This window comes from Callorhinus ursinus, unplaced genomic scaffold, assembly GCF_003265705.2.
Source record: "Callorhinus ursinus isolate GAN/ISIS: 27379988/994484 unplaced genomic scaffold, GSC_fseal_2.0 scaffold4, whole genome shotgun sequence".
Lineage (NCBI taxonomy): Eukaryota > Metazoa > Chordata > Mammalia > Carnivora > Otariidae > Callorhinus > Callorhinus ursinus.
Genome location: NW_027397066.1, coordinates 548,009 through 566,668, shown reverse-complemented (window position 1 = coordinate 566,668; position 18,660 = coordinate 548,009). Strand labels below are relative to the sequence as shown.

At 63.0% G+C, this 18,660-nt stretch overlaps 1 protein-coding gene across 3 annotated transcripts in view; it reads left to right on the top strand.

Annotated features, from left to right (window-relative positions):
- Positions 1 to 105: 105 nt before the first annotated feature.
- CTBP1 (C-terminal binding protein 1) overlaps positions 106 to 18,660 on the top strand; it is a 27,591-nt gene continuing 9,036 nt past the window's right edge. For 2 of the 3 annotated variants that reach the window (XM_025887164.2, XM_025887163.2), the window contains exons 1-3: positions 9,211 to 9,377; positions 10,254 to 10,449; positions 12,055 to 12,209. In XM_025887164.2, coding sequence (XP_025742949.1) covers positions 10,443 to 10,449; positions 12,055 to 12,209 — 162 coding nt within the window. In that variant the 5' untranslated portion in view covers positions 9,211 to 9,377; positions 10,254 to 10,442. Of the gene's footprint in view, positions 127 to 9,210; positions 9,378 to 10,253; positions 10,450 to 12,054; positions 12,210 to 18,660 lie in introns of those variants that run through there. The other variant, XM_073891293.1, reaches the window with a different exon arrangement.

Below are 18,660 nucleotides of genomic sequence, written 5' to 3'. Positions count from 1 at the left end.
GCTGGGGGCGGGGCCTCGGAGCGCCGTGCGCGTGCGCGAGCCGCAGCGTGCGAGTGCGCGTGCGCCGGCGCCGCCGTCACGCCCGCTCGCCCGCCGCCGCCGCCGCCGCCGCCGCCGCCCGCGCAGGTGACACAAAGGGGCGCCGCACTCGGCCCCCTGACCCCCAGTCCAGGCCGCGCCACACCCGCGGCGCGCCCCGGCGTCCGGACCCGGCGGACCCACGGCCCCCTCCCGGGCCCGGCCCCCTGCCTCCCGCCTCGCGTGCACCCTGCGGGGCCCGGGCCGGCCTCCTGGCGGTCGCGTGGGCTCGCCTCGCCGGGGCCTCGGGGACCCTTGCTGGCGTCCCCGCACCCCGGGCCTCGGCGCTGGCGTGCGGAGCCGCCTTGGGGTCCGGCGTGGGCCGGGAGGACGCGGGCTGCGTGCGGGCTCCGAGCCCCGCGTGCACGCCGGGCGCCTCCCGCACCTCTGCGCGTTCGGGCGGCCTCGCGCCGCGCTCTGCATTTCCCATGTTTGCAGCATGTTTACAGTTAGCACAGCCCCGCCGGTGGGGAGGGCAGCCCCGGCCAGCAGCCTGGGACACACGCATCCCCAGCTTGGCCACCTGCACGCTGCGCTCTCGCTGAGCTCGTCTGTCGCCCCCTCCATAAGCCAGGCGCCCTGGCCCCCGTCCTGCTGCGCCCAAGGCAGCTGCGCCCCCCTCGTGTTCGGAAGGGTGTCGGAAACCAGGCCCTTGGCGGCTGCTGTAGACCACACAGGGCAGCGTGCGGCCGTGGGCGGCAGGCCAGCGGGGCACACTCCGGGGGGCTGCTGGCCTGCTCGCCGGCCAGTGCCTGGTGCCCCAGTCGAGCCCAGGTGCCGGGGGCCATGTTGCAGTTCCTGGTCCACTTGCAGTGGCCTCGGCTGGGGCCTCTTCCACGGGGGCCCTCCAAGGGTGCGGCCGGGGAGGGGCCAGCCTGGGGTGGGCCCGGGCCGCTGCCCCTCCTCCTTCCCTCTCCTGTACCGTGGAGCCTGGGGGCAGGGGCTCCCTGAGGCCCGCGCCGGGAGAAGCTGCAACCACACCTGAGCCTACGAGTTGGAGGCTAGATCTTTCTCTGGCTGGGTGCCCTGCCCAGCCCTCTGCCTGCCTGCTGAGAAATGAGGGCACCACCTCTGGGCATGCCCGGGAGGACAGCCTTTCAGCTGGCAGCATCTTGGAGAAGCCCGGAACCTGGCCAGGAGCCAGACTCCTTTGTAGTGATCATTTTCCCCATGATTGTTTAGGACAGATTAACCTTCTGGAGGGGAGAGAGGGGGACCGTGTACCATCCAGAAGTGGAACGGGATTGGCTTTCCTCCGGTTACTCTGAATCGAGTACCCACAGACGTGAAACCCTCACCCAGCTCCCACTTCTCGGGGTGACTGGAGAATCGGTTTGCAAATGGGGAGATGTCCATATCCCCTTTCCCCACCTTTATTCCCCTTTTCCAGGATCACCCCCCACTTCAAGAGCAGCGACTTCGTTTGTATAAAAACAGACACAGCAGAGTGCTCAGCAGGGCTGGCCTCCACCACTGTGGGCATTTGAGGCACCTGGAGCCATGCACACCCTCCCGGGGGTCATTGCAGGCTATCCACTCTTGTATGGGATGGCATCCCCAAGGTTCTTGGAGGAGCGATCAAAGAGGGCCAAAGCACAGACCCAAGCCCATCCCTGGGGTGTCCCGGCCAACCCCTGACCAGTACCTGTAAAGGTGGAGATGGCAGTGTGAGGCCATTTGGGATCATGAGTGAGCCTCTGCCAAGTGTTGGGGACTGGGGCCAGGGCCAGGGCCAGGCTGGGGACAGGGCTGGGGGACAGGGCCAGGGTGGGGGCCATTGCTTTCCATAGCTGCTGTGTGTGCTCACCATCATTGTCCTGCTGCCCCTGGATGTCAGCCTGGCCATGCGTGCCCTCTGGAGTTCACCTTCTCTCTGTCTTTCAGGGCTTGGCTAAAGCTGGCCATGGGGGTCCTCTCTGGACCCGCGCTTTGGTCTGTCCCCCCTCTTTGTGGCCCCCAGCGATGCCTGCCGTGTGCTCTGCTCCATTGGCTTTCCAGGTTTCTTCTAACTTGGGTTTTATTACCATCTTTGAGCACGTGGTTCGGTTTGGGCCTCTCTACAAGGGCATGTGAAGGATGCACACTTGGGGCTTCATCTGTGTCTGCCATGTGCAGGTGGGTCCCGTCCAGCCTCCCTGGGGTGTTTGTGCAGTTCTGGCCTGTTCTCCTGGACAGGTTGCTCTCTCCTCTGTCAGAGATGGGCTCATGGCTGGAGTCACCTGTCTGAGCCCTGGATCCTCCTGGCTGCATTGGGGGTTTCCCTTCTAGCCTCTTCAGCTTGAGGACACAGTGGGTGGGGGACAGGGCACAGAACTGCTGAGGTCCTGCTAACTGTTCTGAAAGTCCTGTGTCCTGGGAGGCTGGAGCCACCCCTTGTCTGTACATCTCTACGTGAGGTTTGGCTGGGGGTGAGCTGTCACATGTTCCCTGGGGGAACCCCAGGGCAGAGATGAGCACCGTTCTGCGGGTGAAGGGCCCTTGGGGTTCAGAGGTGGGTCTGGCCTCGGTGCCCCCCCCCCGCCCGGTGGAAGCTGAGATTGGCAGGGGCTTCCTTTGGGCCAGCAGGCCATGAGCAGAGGGCTGGGCCCATGACATGGCCTTTGTCTGCCACCAGTCTCTCACCTGCCCCCAGAGCGTCCTGTGCCAGTGCCCTTGGGGCGTTGCCCAGCCCAGGTAGCTGGAGCGCCCGTGGCTGCTGGGTGTGGAGGACCCAGTCAAAGGCTTGCACATCATGAGGCTTTTTATCCTGTGGCAGCTGTCATTCTGGAAGACTCTTGGTTTCCCTGCCCTTGTGGCGGGAAGGAGGATCTGGGGGAAGGGGAGCTGTGTATGGCCCTGGCACCGCCATCTGCAGGGGTGGGGGGCCTTCCACGACGCACTTGCCTCCAGTTCCCAAACGGGACCGCACTACCATCTGCAGAAGCTCAGCTGTGCAGCAGCCTATGGGCCGCACTGGCGTGGGGCCCTCGCTTGTCTGCCCAGACAAGCCCCAGGATGTCCCGAGGGGTGCACCCATGTTCTACCAAGCCAGCCAGAGATCTCATGGACTTCCCGTCACGTGCCAGTGCCAAGGGGCTGCTCTTCGTGCTGAGTTGTTTCTGCCTGTGTCACCCTCGGGGGTGGGGGGTCCCTATGTCCCTGCCAGCCCTGTAGCCTGGCCCTAGACCGTGGCTGGGAGGATGGTGACCCCCTGGTAGGACTGGAACTTGGGACTGTTGAGAAGACATCCTACTGTGGGTGGGGGCAGGGGCCGCTTTCTGGACCCTCCCAGGTGTGGACTCTGGCCTGTTGGGAGGCCCGCTCGGTGCCTGGCACCCTCATCAGGCCGCCTGTCTTCGGCTGTGGTTAACTCTGGTCGTCCTGAGTCCGTAACATCCATGTGGTGCAGTGAGGCCTGACCTTGGAGGACATGTCCCCACCTGGGGTCTCCCCCCAGCAGCTGTTGAATGTCACACGCAGAAGGGCAGGAAGGTGACGTTCTTCAGCCCCAGGTTTTTGTGCGTGGGATTCTGAAGCACCACAAAGCAGGACACGTGTGCACACATGTGATAGCACGAGAGAGGAGCATGTGGGAGTCTTGGTGACGGGAACATGCCTTTGCAGCAGAGTCTTATCCACGTGTGGATGAAAGAGCGCCTTTCTGGTTTACGATGAGTAAAGGGGACAGCGCAGTGCGAGCCGCTGACAGGGGACGTGCCCCCTGTGCCCGGCAGCTCTGTATCGCCCAACAGAGCGCCTGGCCTGCTCTGTGCAGGCTCAGCTCCCGCCAGGCCGAAGCCCTCGCCCAGCAGACCCTGCCCCGGGCAGCCAGTCCTGGCGCCTCCAGACCATAGCAGAGTGATGCCTCCCTGCCCCCAGCTGGCCGTGCTGGGGGCTGAGCCAGAGGAGGATGTGGTGGGCAGGTGCGGGCGGTGAGGAGCCCCTTCTTGGGAGGTGGTGTTTGAGAGGGTGTGACCAGTGGTAAGCCCGAAGCACCAGAAGGGGCCGGGTGTGCCGAGCCTGTGGGGAGCCTGCTGTGGCTGAGGGTCTGGCTTCACGGAGGTGGAGGGGAAGCCTGGTAGGGGCCGTGCTAAGGACTTTGCATTTGTGCTGAGGGTCTTAGGGCTGTGACAGTCTCTGGGTCTTGTTTCTGAAGCCTCTGACGGTGGTGGGGAGGGGCGTGCTGTCCTGGTGGGAGCACGTGGGACCGGGGGGCTGCTCTGGTGTTTGGGAGACCCGGGCCATGGCTTCGGAGTCTGGGGCCAAGCAGCGGGGAGCACTTTGGGGCGAATTCTCAGCGTTGAGTGTGGGATGCTTGTCAGAGTTGCAGGGGGAGGCGTGACTGGCCAGGGACACGGGATCCCGAGGTTAGGCTTGGCTGGGTTCTTGGGCACCGGCCCCCGGGGTTCCTGCTGGTGCAGGTGCCAGGGAGCTGCTGTGGTTGGTCTGGGGAGGGCTGAGCGCCCCGGGTGTCCCCAGGGTGTCCTGGAGTGTGCCACCTGCACCCTGATCCCTCCTAGGGCTGGGGGTGCGGTAGAGCAGGAGGGACGGCCTTGTGGTCAGCTGGGTGGGGCTGGGCGGAGGAGAGCTCCACCCAGGCACCCATGGGTGGGGCCCTGGGGGCCGCGTCCCTTCCCTTTCCCCATTGCCTTTAAAGTGAACTTTCTGGCCAGCTTTAGGCTCACAGGAAGATGATGAAGGCAGCCTAGTGTGTGTCTGTGTCCCCTGCCGGCAGCTCCCCGTGTGGGCCCCCTCCTGCTGCTGCCTGACCAGCACCCACCTGTCCGACCTGGAATTCTGTGCACACGTTTGGGACAGTGGCCTGTGCTGGTGTGCGGGGGGGTGGCGGCTGGCGGAGGCGTCTCCTGCAGCCCAGTGGCTCCTGCCGCCTCCCGCACCCCCAGCTCCTGGTGGGGGCCTCCTGCGTCACTAGCCGTGCTGACCGCCGCGCCCCCCCCCCCCCCCCCGGGTTCCGGGGGGTCGGGGGGGGGGCCCCCGCCCCCCCCCCCCGGGGGGCCCCCCCCCCCCCCCCCCCCCCCCCGCTGAGTTGCGGGGATGCAGGTGTGTGCACTTGGTCACCTCCCGCTGTGGGCCCCCAGCCCCCCAGGGCCACAGCCGCTGCATGCCTGGCGCCTGCCAGGTGCAGGAGGGGTGCCCACAAACCCCTCTTCTGGTGAGGCTGTAAACAGCCCACGTGTCTGTCTGGAGTGGGACATCAGAGTAGAGCGGGAGGTGGCCAGGGAGGAAACCAAGGGAGCCTGGGAGTGTTGAGTCGTGGGAAGGACAGGGGCAGGGGCAGCCTGCAGCCCGTGTGTGGCACCCAGCCCGTGTCCCACCCTCCCAGACCCCCGGCCAGCTTCTGAGCCCCACCCCTAACACTCAGGCCCCGTCCCTGGCCGAGGGGCTCTCGTACCTGCTGTTTCGGAGCAGGTGGCTCCCAGGAGCCTTGTGCCGGTCATTGTGGGACGGGCACTGGGGGACGTGGGGCGGGGCGGAGGGACACGGGCTCACGGGGTGTGTAGGAGAGGGTCCTGCACCTCCCCGGGGTCCGCCCTTCAGCTGTCCCTTTGTAAATGTGGGGCCACTCCCCTGAGGGTGGAAGGTGAGCAGAAGCCCCGGCCTCCCGTAGGCGCCTGGCCCACATGTTTGGGGAGCTTGAGGCAGTCTGGGGTGATTTTGCCAGAAGCATCTGTACCATATCACAAAGTGTCTGCGAGGCGTTTGCTCTAAAAGAGCAGAAAATGACTGGAGACAGCATATCGGTTTCCTTGGCTGGGTGACAGTTCGGGTTGGTTTCTCTGAGGAGGCAGAGTGCCCCTTGGACATTACGTAACGCATAGCCCTGACGGTCTCCCCGCGTGCAGTCTGAGCCGCCGCGGCCGTGCTCCCGGCAGGACCTGGGACAGCAGTGTGGGGGCTCAGCTCGCGGCCCAGCGCCTGGGGGGGTGGGCAGAAGGCAGCCTGCCGTGTGCCGGGACCACCCGAACCTGCCTCCGCCGTTTAAATGCGTTCAAATAGTGTATGTTTTGCAGTAACGTCTTTTCAATTTTGCTGTCCGTTTTTTGTGTTTTGTCACGTTCTTTTTAACAAATGCCATTAGTTTTTGTGATTTTTTTTTTTATGGCAAAGCTGCTTTACAGATAATTAGGCACACAGTGCAAATGCTTGAGAAAAGATGCTTTCAGTGAAAATATCAGACACAGTTGGGCAGCAGTGACCAGAGGATGCGCAGTGGTACACGTGGCCTGGTGGCCCTGTGGCCCCCGACCCCCAGCCCTGTCCTCACCACCTCGGTTTCCACGTCTGTGTAGCGGCCGCCCCGTGTGTTCTCGTCGTCCTTTGCCTGTGTCCGTGGGGCTCTCCGTGGTCGTTCTGGGCAGTGAGATCACCTGGCGGGGCTTCCGTGGGGCCCTTTCCAGGAACGAGGCCGAGTTTGGTGGGTTTTCGCAGCGGGACGTCCCCCAGCACCAGCCTAGAAGCTCCTTGCAGTCACTTAGTCTCATCCTCCCAAGGACAGTCTGGCAGTGGAGTCCCGTGGCACTCACTGCTGCTGGGCTTGGCTCAGCCTCCCCGGCCCCGGTAGGTGCCGTTGTGCTGTCTGTGGGGCCCTGGGGCCAGGACGGGCAAGGGCCAGGCTCACCTTTGCTTGTGTGCAGCTTGGGCCTGAAGTCACCAGGAATCTGCCTGCCGGTCCCAGGGACCCTCAGCCTGACCCATTCTGGCCTTCGAGCCCCACGCCTGCCGGCGCTTCCCTGGGTGGGACATGCCTCCCTGTCCCTAGTAAGGGAGCTGCGATGCACCCTGGCCCCTTTAGGCTGCTCACGGGCTTCTGAACCTCGGTCAGCTGTTGGCAAAGCAAAGCTTCCTTTCGAAATCATTCTCACAAAAAAGGGTGAGCCAGGGGCACGGTAGAGCACAGGGTGAGATGCTCCGTGTGCCCGAGGGGGGTCTGGTTCTTACTGGGGCTGCACACAGCCCCGGGCCCTTGGCGTGGAGTGAGTGTGCAGATAAAAAGAAGACCGCCGCCTGCACACACACCACCAGCCTGTGCCGTCTGCCGAGGGCCACACTGAGCACGGAGGGCCCAGCTAGGGGCTCTGGTTGCCTTCAGGCACACCTGGTGCTTCCTTCTCTGGGATTTAGGAAGAACACTGAAGAAAGCCTTGTGACCGCTGGTTGGTGTGACCCCTTACTAACTCCCTGTGCCCGGCACACGCCGAGTGTGATCCCGTGGGGCCCTCCAGGCGGGAGGGCAGACGGGCTGACCACCCTTGGCTCCGTGGAGGTGACCGCTGTGCTCTTGCCCGGTGTGGTGCCGCTGCTCTTCTGCGGCTGTGGTTGGAGTAAGTGTGGGCCACCGGTGGAAAGTAGAGGGGCAGGGAGACATGGAGGAATTAATTAGATTTGGGTTGCAGGTCTTGGGGTTCTTTGGCGCTCCATCCCGCCTCTGCCTCGCCACAGCCAGGGGGTGCATGTCCACCTGCAGCTGGGGCCCACCCTCCCTCCCTCGCCGTCTGCGGGTGCCCAGCCGCACAGGGTTCCCATAAGGCCCGCCCTCCAGTGCTGCCACTGGGCAGGTGCAGGAAGCCCCGAGGATGCCGGGCCAGCCAGCCCCAAGGGCTTTATTCAGCTGCTGCTGGTTGACACCTGACCTGAGGCCTGCGTCCTTGGGAAGGCCTGTGTCCTTGGGGAGGCCTGCATCCTTGGGATGGCCTGCGTCCTTGGGGAGGCCTGCGTCCTTGGGGTGGCCTGCGTCCTTTGGGAGGTCTGCGTCCATAGGGTGGCCTGCGTCCGTGGGGTGGCCTGCGTCCTTGGGGAGGCCTGCGTCCGTGGGGAGGCCTGCGTCCTTGGGGTGGCCTGCGTCCTTGGGGTGGCCTGCGTCCTTGGGGAGGCCTGCGTCTGTGGGGTGGCCTGTGTCCTTGGGGAGGCCTGCGTCCTTGGGGTGGCCTGCATCCTTTCGGAGGTCTGCATCCGTAGGGTGGCCTGCGTCCGTGGGGTGGCCTGCGTCCTTGGGGAGGCCTGCATCCGTGGGGAGGCCGGCATCCTTGGCGGCCAGCTTGCTGCCCCGGCCCAGACACCTCACGCCCGTTGCTGGCTCCATGCTCACTTTGGGAAGGTCGAGGTAGAGGGTGAGGCTTGCCTCCAGGCAGGGAGAGCGTAGGCCGGCACAGCTGGGCCTCTGACTGTCTGGGGCCTTGCGCACCACTGCCTGCTGCTCCTGGAGAGGCCGGACAGCCACCGAGGATCCCTGCAGGTTCTCTAGGGCCTCACCCTGTCACAGAGCAGCCCCCTCCTGCTTTATGAGGTGTGAGCGACATCTCTTATTTCATGACTCATCGAGTATGTTCTTTATGGAACAAAATTAAATCAGAGGTGGGTCCATCATTTGCAATTTCCCACATTTTGTATTTTCTTGAGCAGTGTGTCAGGAGAGTTCAGGCCTGCTGGGCCTCGAGCCCCTTCCTGCCGCTGTGCTTGACCTCAGAGCAGCACACAGGTGGGCCTGGGGGGGGACGGGTGGGCCTGGCCTGGGCGGAGCGTGTCATGGTCCCCTGCCTGGGGCCAGCAGCCACCGCCCACCTGCCCGTGAAGGACTCTCACCTATGACTGGAGCAACAGGGAGAGGGGGCTCTGGTGCCCTCCACTGAGAGAGGGTCCCACCGCCCACGGAAGGGGCAGCTCAGCCCCCAGCAGCACAGGATGGTGCCAGTTTGGCCCAAGGTGGCTACAGCGAGCTACGGCAGGGGTGAGAGCAGGGTCCTAGCGTGGGCAGTCTGGCCCGGCCGGGGGAAGGGCCTCAGGGCACTCAGCTTCACAGAACTGAGGAGGAGCCACAGCTCTCTGCGGACCCTGGGCCACCTGCTGGGCCTCTGGTCTTTGGGACCCCTTCCTCCCATGGTGTGACTTCAGTGCCCTCTGACCAGGGGGCCTGGTGTGGAGCCCATCATGGGGACAAAGGCCTGGGAGCCATCCTCTTCCTGGCAGAGAGCTGGTGTTCTCAGCTGGAAGCTGGTCCTGAGGGGTCAGTGTGGGTGCTTGAAACCCACAGAGGGAATCAAGGGGAGAAGCAGACTGTCCCCAGCATGGGCCTGAGACTCCCAGCACACACAGCTGCCCTCGTGCCACTGCACGTCCTAGGGTTGCTGCAGGCTGCACGTGGCTGGCCTGGCCGTGGCTTCTCTATGGGCCAGTCTGGTTCCTTCATGGTTGAGCCCAATCAGCAAAGGACTGCGCAGCCCAAAGTTTGGGTTATAAAGCACATCCACACTCAGGCGGGGACAGAGGAGATCAGTCAGAAATCACGCCTGCAGAAGCCAAAGGTGAGCGTGGCTGTCCGACCCGGCCCAGGCTCGCAGGTCAGGACAGTGGATCGCCTGCCCTTGGTGTGGACGGGGTGGTTGCCACAGGGGTCTGCACGGGTTCCATGGGCTGCAGGGGGTGGGGGGCGGGGACATCCAGTCCCCACATCCGTGCAGCCTCCCACCCTCGTGGCACTCCTGCTCCGTGTGGGGCCTCCGGAGGTGCACGCCAATGGCAATGTGGGTCTCAGTCGGTGTGATGCCTGGCTACGCCTCGGGGGCCAGCCCGGGTGCCGTGTCCTCATGCTGAGAGCAGGGGTCAGGTGCTCGGATGGGTCTGGAGTCCTCCTGAAACCTCCTCAGCCTGTCCCTGACGGGTGTGTGACCCACCGTGTGCTGTCCTCCGTGTCTCGTCAGGGGAGCTGTGCCTGAGTCGAGTGCCTGTCCCTGGGGGGGCCTGTGTCCCAGTCTGCATGCCCCGGTCCCCCTCCTGGTGGCCTCATCCGAAGTCACCTCTCCCAGCGCACTCACAGGCCCGGAAGGCTGTCGGCAGTGTGAGCTAGAGCTTGCAGAGCGAGCTGGCCACAGACCAGAGCCCCGTACCCGCCGTGCATGGACACTGGTGGCACCTGGGGTGGGGTTCCCGAGAACCTGGAGGAGACACTGGGGCCGGACCTTCAGAGGAAGCCTCTCGCTGCACCTGCATCCCGGCCAGTGCCCCGCGGTCTGCTCCTACGCCGGGCGCGGCCCCTCCTTGCGGGCAGGTCCCAGCCTGGCAGCTGCAGGCTTGGGTCAGAGATGCACTGAGAAGCTTCACCTTTGTGGACCTTCTGGCATCTTTGAGTTCTAGTTGGCCCCGGATGGTATTTTAACGTGTCTCTTGTGTTTAATTTTTAGTCAGACTTTGACCCCGGCGCAGGCTTCAGTGGTCGCCGAGGATCAGGAGCCTAAGAGCTTTGGTTCGAGACAATTAAAGACGTGGGATGAGGATCCAGTGACAGGACGCGGTTCTGCCTGGAGATTCTGAAGATAAAACGCTTTGAAAAGTCGAATTCATGGTCGTGGAAGCCGAGCCCATATTAAGAAATGTCAGGTTGGTAGGGGCTCCTGGAGTTCTCAGCGGCTCGAAGCCGGTCCCCGCGTGACCGAGCACAGGCATGGTGGTCCTGTCCGTTCAGTGCAGGGTGGCCCGAGTGCCGGGAAGGGGCCGGCAGACTCCCTGGTCTTCCCATGGCGTGTGCGGCGGGTCAGAGTGGCGACACTCCCCACGGTGCGCCGGCCTCGGTGAGGCCCCCTGGGCAGCAGAGCATGGGGCTTCCTCGGGGGTCCCATCGGAGGCCTGAAGCCCCAGGTGGGCCAGGCCACAGGTCGATGCTGGGTCTGTTCTGGTCGTCCTCCTGTGAACTCAGTGCTGGGCTGGGGTGTTACCATGGAAACCCGAGGCCTGTTCCGGCGCCAGCCCCGTGGTCAGGAGGCCAGTGCCTCCCTGGGGCACCGGGGGGCGGGGGGATGTCCTGGCGCTGCATCTTCTCGTGCGCTGCTCACCGGGTCACGCGTGCTCTCGCAGAACGTGCCCTCGCGCCCCGCGGCAGCTCCAGCCCACACTCTGCAGCCTGCCTCAGCCTTGGAAGCTGCCGAGGACTGAGGGCTCCCCTCACATGCGTTACATCGGTCCGTGTTTTTTAGAAACTAAAGCCGAGGGATGCTGAAAGTAGGCATTTTCCAGTTCATGTGAAAGTAGCGACGATAAGCCCATTCCGTGCAAGTAACAGTTCTACATGAGACATCACCATTCCCCAAGTAAAGCTGGAGAGATGGGTGGTGCTGTCCGCAAGCGGGCGCAGCTCCATGCTCTCTGGAGACAGGTGTGTGTCTGCCCGGCCGAGGGTCACCCACCGCCTCGCCAGGTGGGAAACATGCCAGGGAGTGAGGGAAGCGACCGAGAAGGGGTTCTGGCCTCGCAGACCCCGCGCTGAGCCGCCGGCTGGGGCTGCCGGGTCTGTGCCACTCATGTGGCAGTGGGTGAGCCGTGCGCCCATGGGGGTGGCTGCCTCCTGGGCTCTGGGCCACGGGCAGCCAGTTGTCCCTGCCCCCGGTTCTCATCCTGCGCCGTAGTGCTGCCCACGCCCTGGTCAGGGCGGGTCTCTGTGGGCCGTGGGTGTGGGCGGCGTGGACGGGGCCACGGGCGGCTCGGCCCCGGATGAGGTGGTCACCTCCTGTGTGGAAGGAGCTTTTAACAGATCTTAATCTTCTTGTCCCGGCTGTGTTCAGTGTTTTAACCCTTCCCCACCTCTGCTCCGTTTCTTCTCTTAAACCTATAAATGAGATGATACTGGGCCTGGGGGGATGGTCCTGTCAGGGTTTCTGGGCAGCCACGCTGCAGCCGTAGGCAGAAAAGGAACAGTGGGTGTGTTGTGAAGCCGGTGACGTTACCGTCTGCATGTTCCACGGTCAGAATGGTGAAGACCCTGGCGGGGGCTGCCACAACACGTCCACATGTGTCTGGGGCCCTGAATCCTGTGGGGGGTGGTGCCGGTTGGCGGGGGTCGGTGGGCTGTGGCAGACACTGGCTCACTCTTCGCAGAGATGTTTTTACTCAGGTTTGACAAAATCCAGACGTGTGGACACTTGGGATATGTAGGGCCGCGGGTGTCGCGAGCTCTCTGCTGGGGCTGAGCATCTGCTCCTCTCTCTGCAGGCGTCCGACCCCCGATCATGAACGGGCCCATGCATCCCCGGCCCCTGGTGGCACTGCTCGATGGCCGGGACTGCACGGTGGAGATGCCCATCCTGAAGGACGTGGCCACGGTGGCCTTCTGTGACGCGCAGTCCACGCAGGAGATCCACGAGAAGGTGACTGTGCGGGGTGCTTGAGGGAGCGGGGAGGGCAGGTGGGTCTCAGGTGTGTGTGTCTGCCATTCCCGTGCCACCCAGGCCTGTGGCCACTGTCACCCCCCGCTGGACACGGACCTAGGGCTACTTCACGGCTGCTTGAGCCACCGCGTTGTAACCAAGTGTTCCTGGAACGTGGAGCCTGGGGCCATGGATGTGGCCGACCACAGCGGGGCCAGTGAGCTGCACTGTCCTGATCCCACGTTGGTCGCCCAGGCCGTCCGGGCTGGCGGTCAAGCACCATAGGCCTGGGTGTCTGCTGTTCTGGAAGCGGAACTCACTGGCCCTGGGTCTGGGTCCTGGCGACAGGACGGCGGACGCAGCCGCGTCCTCACACTGCCCGCCTTCCAGCCTGTTAATGACCGCATCAGGCCTTGAACGGGGACGCCACTGTGCGGCGGGCTCCCTGCGGGAGCAACGGACGGTCCTCTGTAGGGGAAGGTCCTGTCGGCAGAGCCTCAGGTCATCCCAGCACTCATTTCCTGCTGTGCGTCCATCACGGGATCCGAGGAAATGGGCAGAGAGAGAAGACTGAGCTCACAGCCTCGCGAGGAGCTGATGACCATGGGAGCAGCTTTGGGGAAAGTCTAGAAGACCCAGAGGGTCTCCATGCGACGGGACGGGACGGGTCAGGAGGGCGGCGGTGAGGGGCTGCAGCCGAGAGTCTGGGGCCACTGACTGAAACCCCAGGACCGGTGAGGTTGGCGGGGAGGGGTGCAGGAGTAAGCACGAGGCGTTGCGAGCTGGCGGACGGCGGTCCCTCTGGAGGAGGGATGCACCGCGACATGCCCACCGCGACATGGCTGGTGTTCTTCCCAGAGGGGCGAAGCCTAGTGTGCGCCGAGTCCTGCCCTTGAGTGTGGCCGCAGCCGTGCCCCTGCTCCCTGGGAGCAGGAATAACCTGGCGGCCTTTGGCGGCGCAGGGTGCCCAGAGTCTCTTGGGCCATGGAAAGGAGCGTGTGCAGCAGGTGGCCGGCACCTGGGGGCACGGCGCTGCGCGCTTCTGCTCTCCTCGGCGGCAAGGTCACAGGATGGAGGCGGGGAAGTAGGTGGTGAGGGGCTGCTCCAACCGACTTGGGCTAGAGCCACGCCCCTGCGCATGCGTGCACGTGCAGGGACGGGAGGGGGCAGACTGCAGAGCTGGGGGGCGGCTCTTGGCAACTTACTGTGCATTTTAAACAGTTTCAAACTAAAAAGATATTTAAAAAAATACACCATAGAGAATGAAAGAGACCTACAGATAGAAATGTCTAAAAATCGTGAGTGATACTAAAACAAGTTTTGTTAATAAATCTGAAAACTAAGACAAAACGGATGTTTTCCTTTAAGATGGTAACTTATCAAAATGATCTGAAGTTCGCGTACAACCCAGAGCAGCGAGTCAGACCGCCGGTGAGGGCAGGGACAGCCTCAGCGTGCTGGCGACTCACCCGCGCCAGCGCACAGATGGCGCCCCTCGGGCCTCCACGGGAAGCCGCGGCCTGCATGTTGGGAGAACGGGTGAATGCGTAGAAAACTGCCCTGTGGGCGACACTCTGGAGAGGAGAGAGCGTCAGGGCTGGCCAGTTGGAGCCCTCGCGGGACCCGAAGGAGCCCCTCGTGCAGCCAGCAGCACGGGAAGGCGCTCTTGGAAATTAAACACGCAAGTGAACATTTAAATTTTAATAGGAAGCTTGGAAGACACAGTCAAGGGGAGCCTGGGAGAAAGATGGGAGTGAGGAGGCTGAAGGAGAGCCGCACAGACCCAGGAGCCCCACGCCTGGTGTGCCTGTGCAGCCGCAGGCCTCAGGGATAGCCCATGTCCCAGGGGAGACGCACTTCCTTTCCCAAGCCTTGCTGCTGGTGTGGACAAGTGACGGTCCAACCAGGAAGAGCCAACAAGGTTTGTGTGCAGAGAGCCACCTTCTCTGCTGCCTGGAAACCAAACGTGATGGCTGGAGCATGCGCAGCCACCTGGAGCATAAGGGGAACAGTGTTGGGGAATGGCTGAGCAACAGGATGGGAGCCCTGGCCCCTGCTGGCTGTGGTGCTGACCCAGGGCCCCAGACCACCTGTCTGCCCGCTTTGGCTTAGAGGGAAACGACGCATCCCTGTGGGTCAGGGATTTCTGCCTCCTCGTAACTAGCTGTACGGCAGATGCTGAGTGTTACAGAGGAGAGACTGTGCCGTTCTCAGCACAATGTGATGAAACCTTCAGAGCTCAGTGGAGACTCTAGCTCTCCTAGCGTGAACCCAGGACGAGTGTCGGAGCCACAGGATGCTCTGCTGCTCAAGGAGCAGATTCTCCCAATGTCACCTACAAAGAGACAAGAATCAGACCAGCCCCAGGCCGGGTGCTTTAAAGCGTCTGCGGAAAACAGTTTTCAGCCCAGCACTGCATATCCGACTGAACCGCAGGAACAGGGGCGTTTTCTGTTACTCTCCTGGAAAGCTCTTTGAAGACCAACAGCTGCAAAGGAAGGGGCACTCATGAGAAAGGGCCCCGTGGGGTGGGAGGGTGCTGTCAGCTGGCCTGGAGCAGGGGGTCCCCCAGGCATACGTCTGGGAAAGCGGGACACCTGTAGGGGTGGGACAGTAAGACAGCGCTTTGGGGGACATGCCAGGGAAGACCGCAGGGGCCCAGTCCCAGGAGGGAGGTGCTCAGGCTGTATGAGAAGTGAGGGGAGCATCCAGGCAAGTGCAGAAACAGGCTTGGAAGCAAGCACTGGGTGGCAGAGGGCGGCAGGAGGGCCACGGGGACTCTGGGCAGAGAGTTGGGCCATGTCGGTGCCCGTGAGTGGGTGGGACAGACGCCCTGGGGCAGGGGAGAGGATGGGGAAGTGAGCCCTGGCATGGCCGCATGTGTGCATGCGTCACAGCAGATGAATTAGGGGAGCTTCTGGAGGGGATGTGCTTCCTACCTAAGGCACGTGGTGCAGAAAACGGGGCCATGTATAGGAAAAGTGGTTTGATTAAGAAGCAATCAGAAACAATCATGTGGCGAAAGAAGGAACACGTGAGAAGTGGGTGAATGTTGGCGGCACCTACAACAACCAGGGATTTGGCAATGGATGCTCAGACTCCCGGCAGAAGGTGGGTGACGGGGCATTTGCGCGAAGACAGAACAGCCACCGGGAAGCAGGGGCTCCTGCCACACTGTGGCTGCACCAGGAGGCGCGAGGCGCCACCCCTGCTCCGCGGGGGGCATGGCCGGGCTGGCTTTGTTGGTGCTTCGGCATGGCTGCGCAGACCTGAAGGATGCAGTGTTCTCTGGGCCTGCGCGGGCTGTCTGTCACAGGGAAGCGTCTGGAACCACAGGCAGTGTGTTGGAGGCACTGTGCCAACACTTTTCTGAGCTGAAGCCGCACAGAATGACCCAGAGAGTAAGTAAAATCCACAGAAGTCACAGAACACTTGTGAATCATGTATCTGTGTGTGTGCAGGATGCGAGCGCAGCCCCCACCTCTGGGACAGTGTGGTGGGTCCTGACTAGGGCCCACCAGCAGGCATCCTGGCCAGCCAGACCCAGCCGCCCTGTACGTGCTGCCCGGTGAGCTGCCACTGAGAGCACCCGGGGCCTGCGCTCTGAGTTCATTCTGCAAGGTGGGCCCCATGGGACCCCGTTCCGGGGTTAAGGACACGGGTCACAAGCCTGGTCACACAGCTGGTGGAGGGGTATGTGAATGGACATCTGCTGGTTTCCAACTTACTGAGACAGACTGGGCCCTGGGGATTCCTGCCAACTTCGTCCCTGGGAGGTCTGTGTGATACCTGGGGGTATCCCGGCCACTTTGCCGTCATGACAGGGAATGTGAGGGAGCTGCAAGGAGAGTGGGCCTAGGGGCTGGACAGAGCAGTGTGGTGGCCCCGGCCTGTGTCCCTCTGGACAGAGCTGCCAGTGCAGTGGGCTTCTGACCTGCAGCTGAGCAGGGCCTCCTTGGCGCAGGGTCAGGGGTAGACAGCCACAGAGCAGGTTGCAGTCCCTATTCTGAGAATGCTTCACTGGGTACCACGTAATTAAAAATATGCTCAGCAGAAAAAGGCTAGGACATGAAAAAATAATTTATCAAGACACGTATGTGGGCAAGTCACCCTCAGAAATGCAAGTTAAGGTGAAAAGAGTGGATGCCAATCTGCGTCCATCACACATCGCGTTTTAAACCCTGGACTGCCCGGCGCTGAGCAGTTGGTGCTGGTGGGTGGTCCCACTGCCGGGGTGCAGCAGGTGGCACTTTCTGGAGCCCCACAGCGGGTTCTCCAGTGGGCCTGCTAGTCTCCACCCTAAGGACTCATTTCAAGGGAGCCGTGGGATTTTACCACGGCTCAGCCAGCTGTGGAGGCTGCCTGAGCGCCCCAGCAGTAGGGAGCGTCCCGACAAGTTATCGGTTGTCCGGGTTGGGATGTAGCGCGGGGCGGTTAAAGTCATGATTTGGAGATTGTTTACTGCCGTGGGTCAGCGCTAAAGGTGAAAAGAAGGTTGCCACCTGCACACAGCACCGGCCTTGGCTTTGAGCACCCTCCTCTGCGCCTGTCCACAGCTGAGCCTCCTCTGCACGGGCGTCTCGGGAGGAGGCCTGCATGTGTCCAGCTGCCGAGTCCGGAGACTCAGGCTCAGCTCTGGAGCTTCCCTGAGTCCAGGGCTGCTCCTCCTAACGCTGGCTTAGATGTGTCTTTCTCTCTGTTCCCACTGCATGGCTGTGTCTGCCCACAGTGGGCACCGACGAGTCTGTCCACTCGCCCCCACTGCTGTGGCCACCCTCCTCCAGTCCATGCAGCTCGGCATAGGGTAGCCAGAGGGCTGCTCCTGCAGTATGGTCAGCCAAGGTCTGCTTTCTCCCCTCCATCCCAGGCCCTCACCACATCCACCTCCTGGCCGCCCTCCCCATGCACTCTGCCCTGTGAGCACTCACTGCTACCCAGCTGTCACACGTGGGTCCTCACCCCACCCACACCAGGTGCAGTCAAGGTACCAGGAGTCCATGCCTGTCTGTGCAGCCTTGATGTCCTCCCGCGAGTCCAGGACTGAGATTCCTGGGATCTTCAGCGCGGGAACTGGAGCCGAGGTTCCTGGGATCTTCAGCGCGGGAACAGGAGCCGAGGTTCCTGGGGTCTTCAGTGCGGGAACAGGAGCCGAGGTTCCTGGGGTCTTCAGCGCGGGAACAGGAGCCGAGGTTCCTGGGATCTTCAGCGCGGGAACAGGAGCCGAGGTTCCTGGGATCTTCAGCGCGGGAACTGGAGCCGAGGTTCCTGGGATCTTCAGCGCGGGAACAGGAGCCGAGGTTCCTGGGATCTTCAGTGTGGGAACTGGAGCCGAGGTTCCTGGGGTCTTCAGTGCGGGAACTGGAGCCGAGGTTCCTGGGATCTTCAGTGCGGGAACTGGAGCCGAGGTTCCTGGGATCTTCAGTGTGGGAACCAGAGCAGGGGCCAGTAGCACCTGACATTCCCTTAACGTCCAGGCCCACCACTGCTTCCAGGACCAGGGACCCAGGCCCCCTCTGCCCTGCTAGTCAGCTGTCTCTCCTTTGGGCTATTTTGTGTGGTCCCTGAAGGGCATGTGTTCCTGGCCATGTTGGCCATCAGAAGGGGAAGGGAAGTCACGCCAGCCTCAGAGCCAGCTGTCGGTATTTTGGGTTGCCATCTGTTAGAGGCTCAGCTCTTGCAGAGAACGGGATGAGAGGGCAGTGAGCACCCTACTGTAGGCCCTGCACCCCACACGAGACACCTGCTCTAGGCCACTTACCACATCAGCCCAACGTCCAGGCTGGTGGCGGCACAGTCCGTGTGTCAGGTCACCCATGGTGCCTGTGAGCCAGCAACCTGCACCCATCAGCAGCCTCCCTGGCCATCCATGAGACCCAGAGTCGAAACAGGAGGCTCAGTGGGGGAGGGGGGCAGACGTGGTGGCCAGAGCATTTCACTGAATGTGACGTGCCCTTGATTGTAAGGCCCACTGTTGTATCCTGCTAGGGAAGAATAAAGCCCGTCCCTGAACTATGACAGGTCATGGATTACATCCTGGGCCCCCTGCCCTTGGGCGGGAAATTGGACACTGCAGGCCCTCGGCCAGTGTCTGGCGTTGTCAGAGCGTGTCTTGTGCGGATCACGACAGCCCTTTAATGAGCGCTTGCGGCCCTGGGGCACGGGCCCGCCGCCCTCCTGGACCTGAGACAAGCCCCCCCAGGAGACAGGCGCACCCTCTTGCAGAGCCAGGTGTTTCTCCCCCCCAACCCCAGCCTGGCCGTGGGGCATACTTGGGGGCCTCGGCTGTTTAGGAGACGCTAAGGTGGAGGCGCTGTGCACGCTGGGAACAATGCAGCAGCAGCGTGGGGCGTGGTCTGTACCCACCTGGCCCACCGTGGGGCGTGGTCTGCACGCGCCTGGCCCTACGTGGGGCGTGGGGTGTGGTCTGCACCCGCCTGGCCCGGCGTGGGGC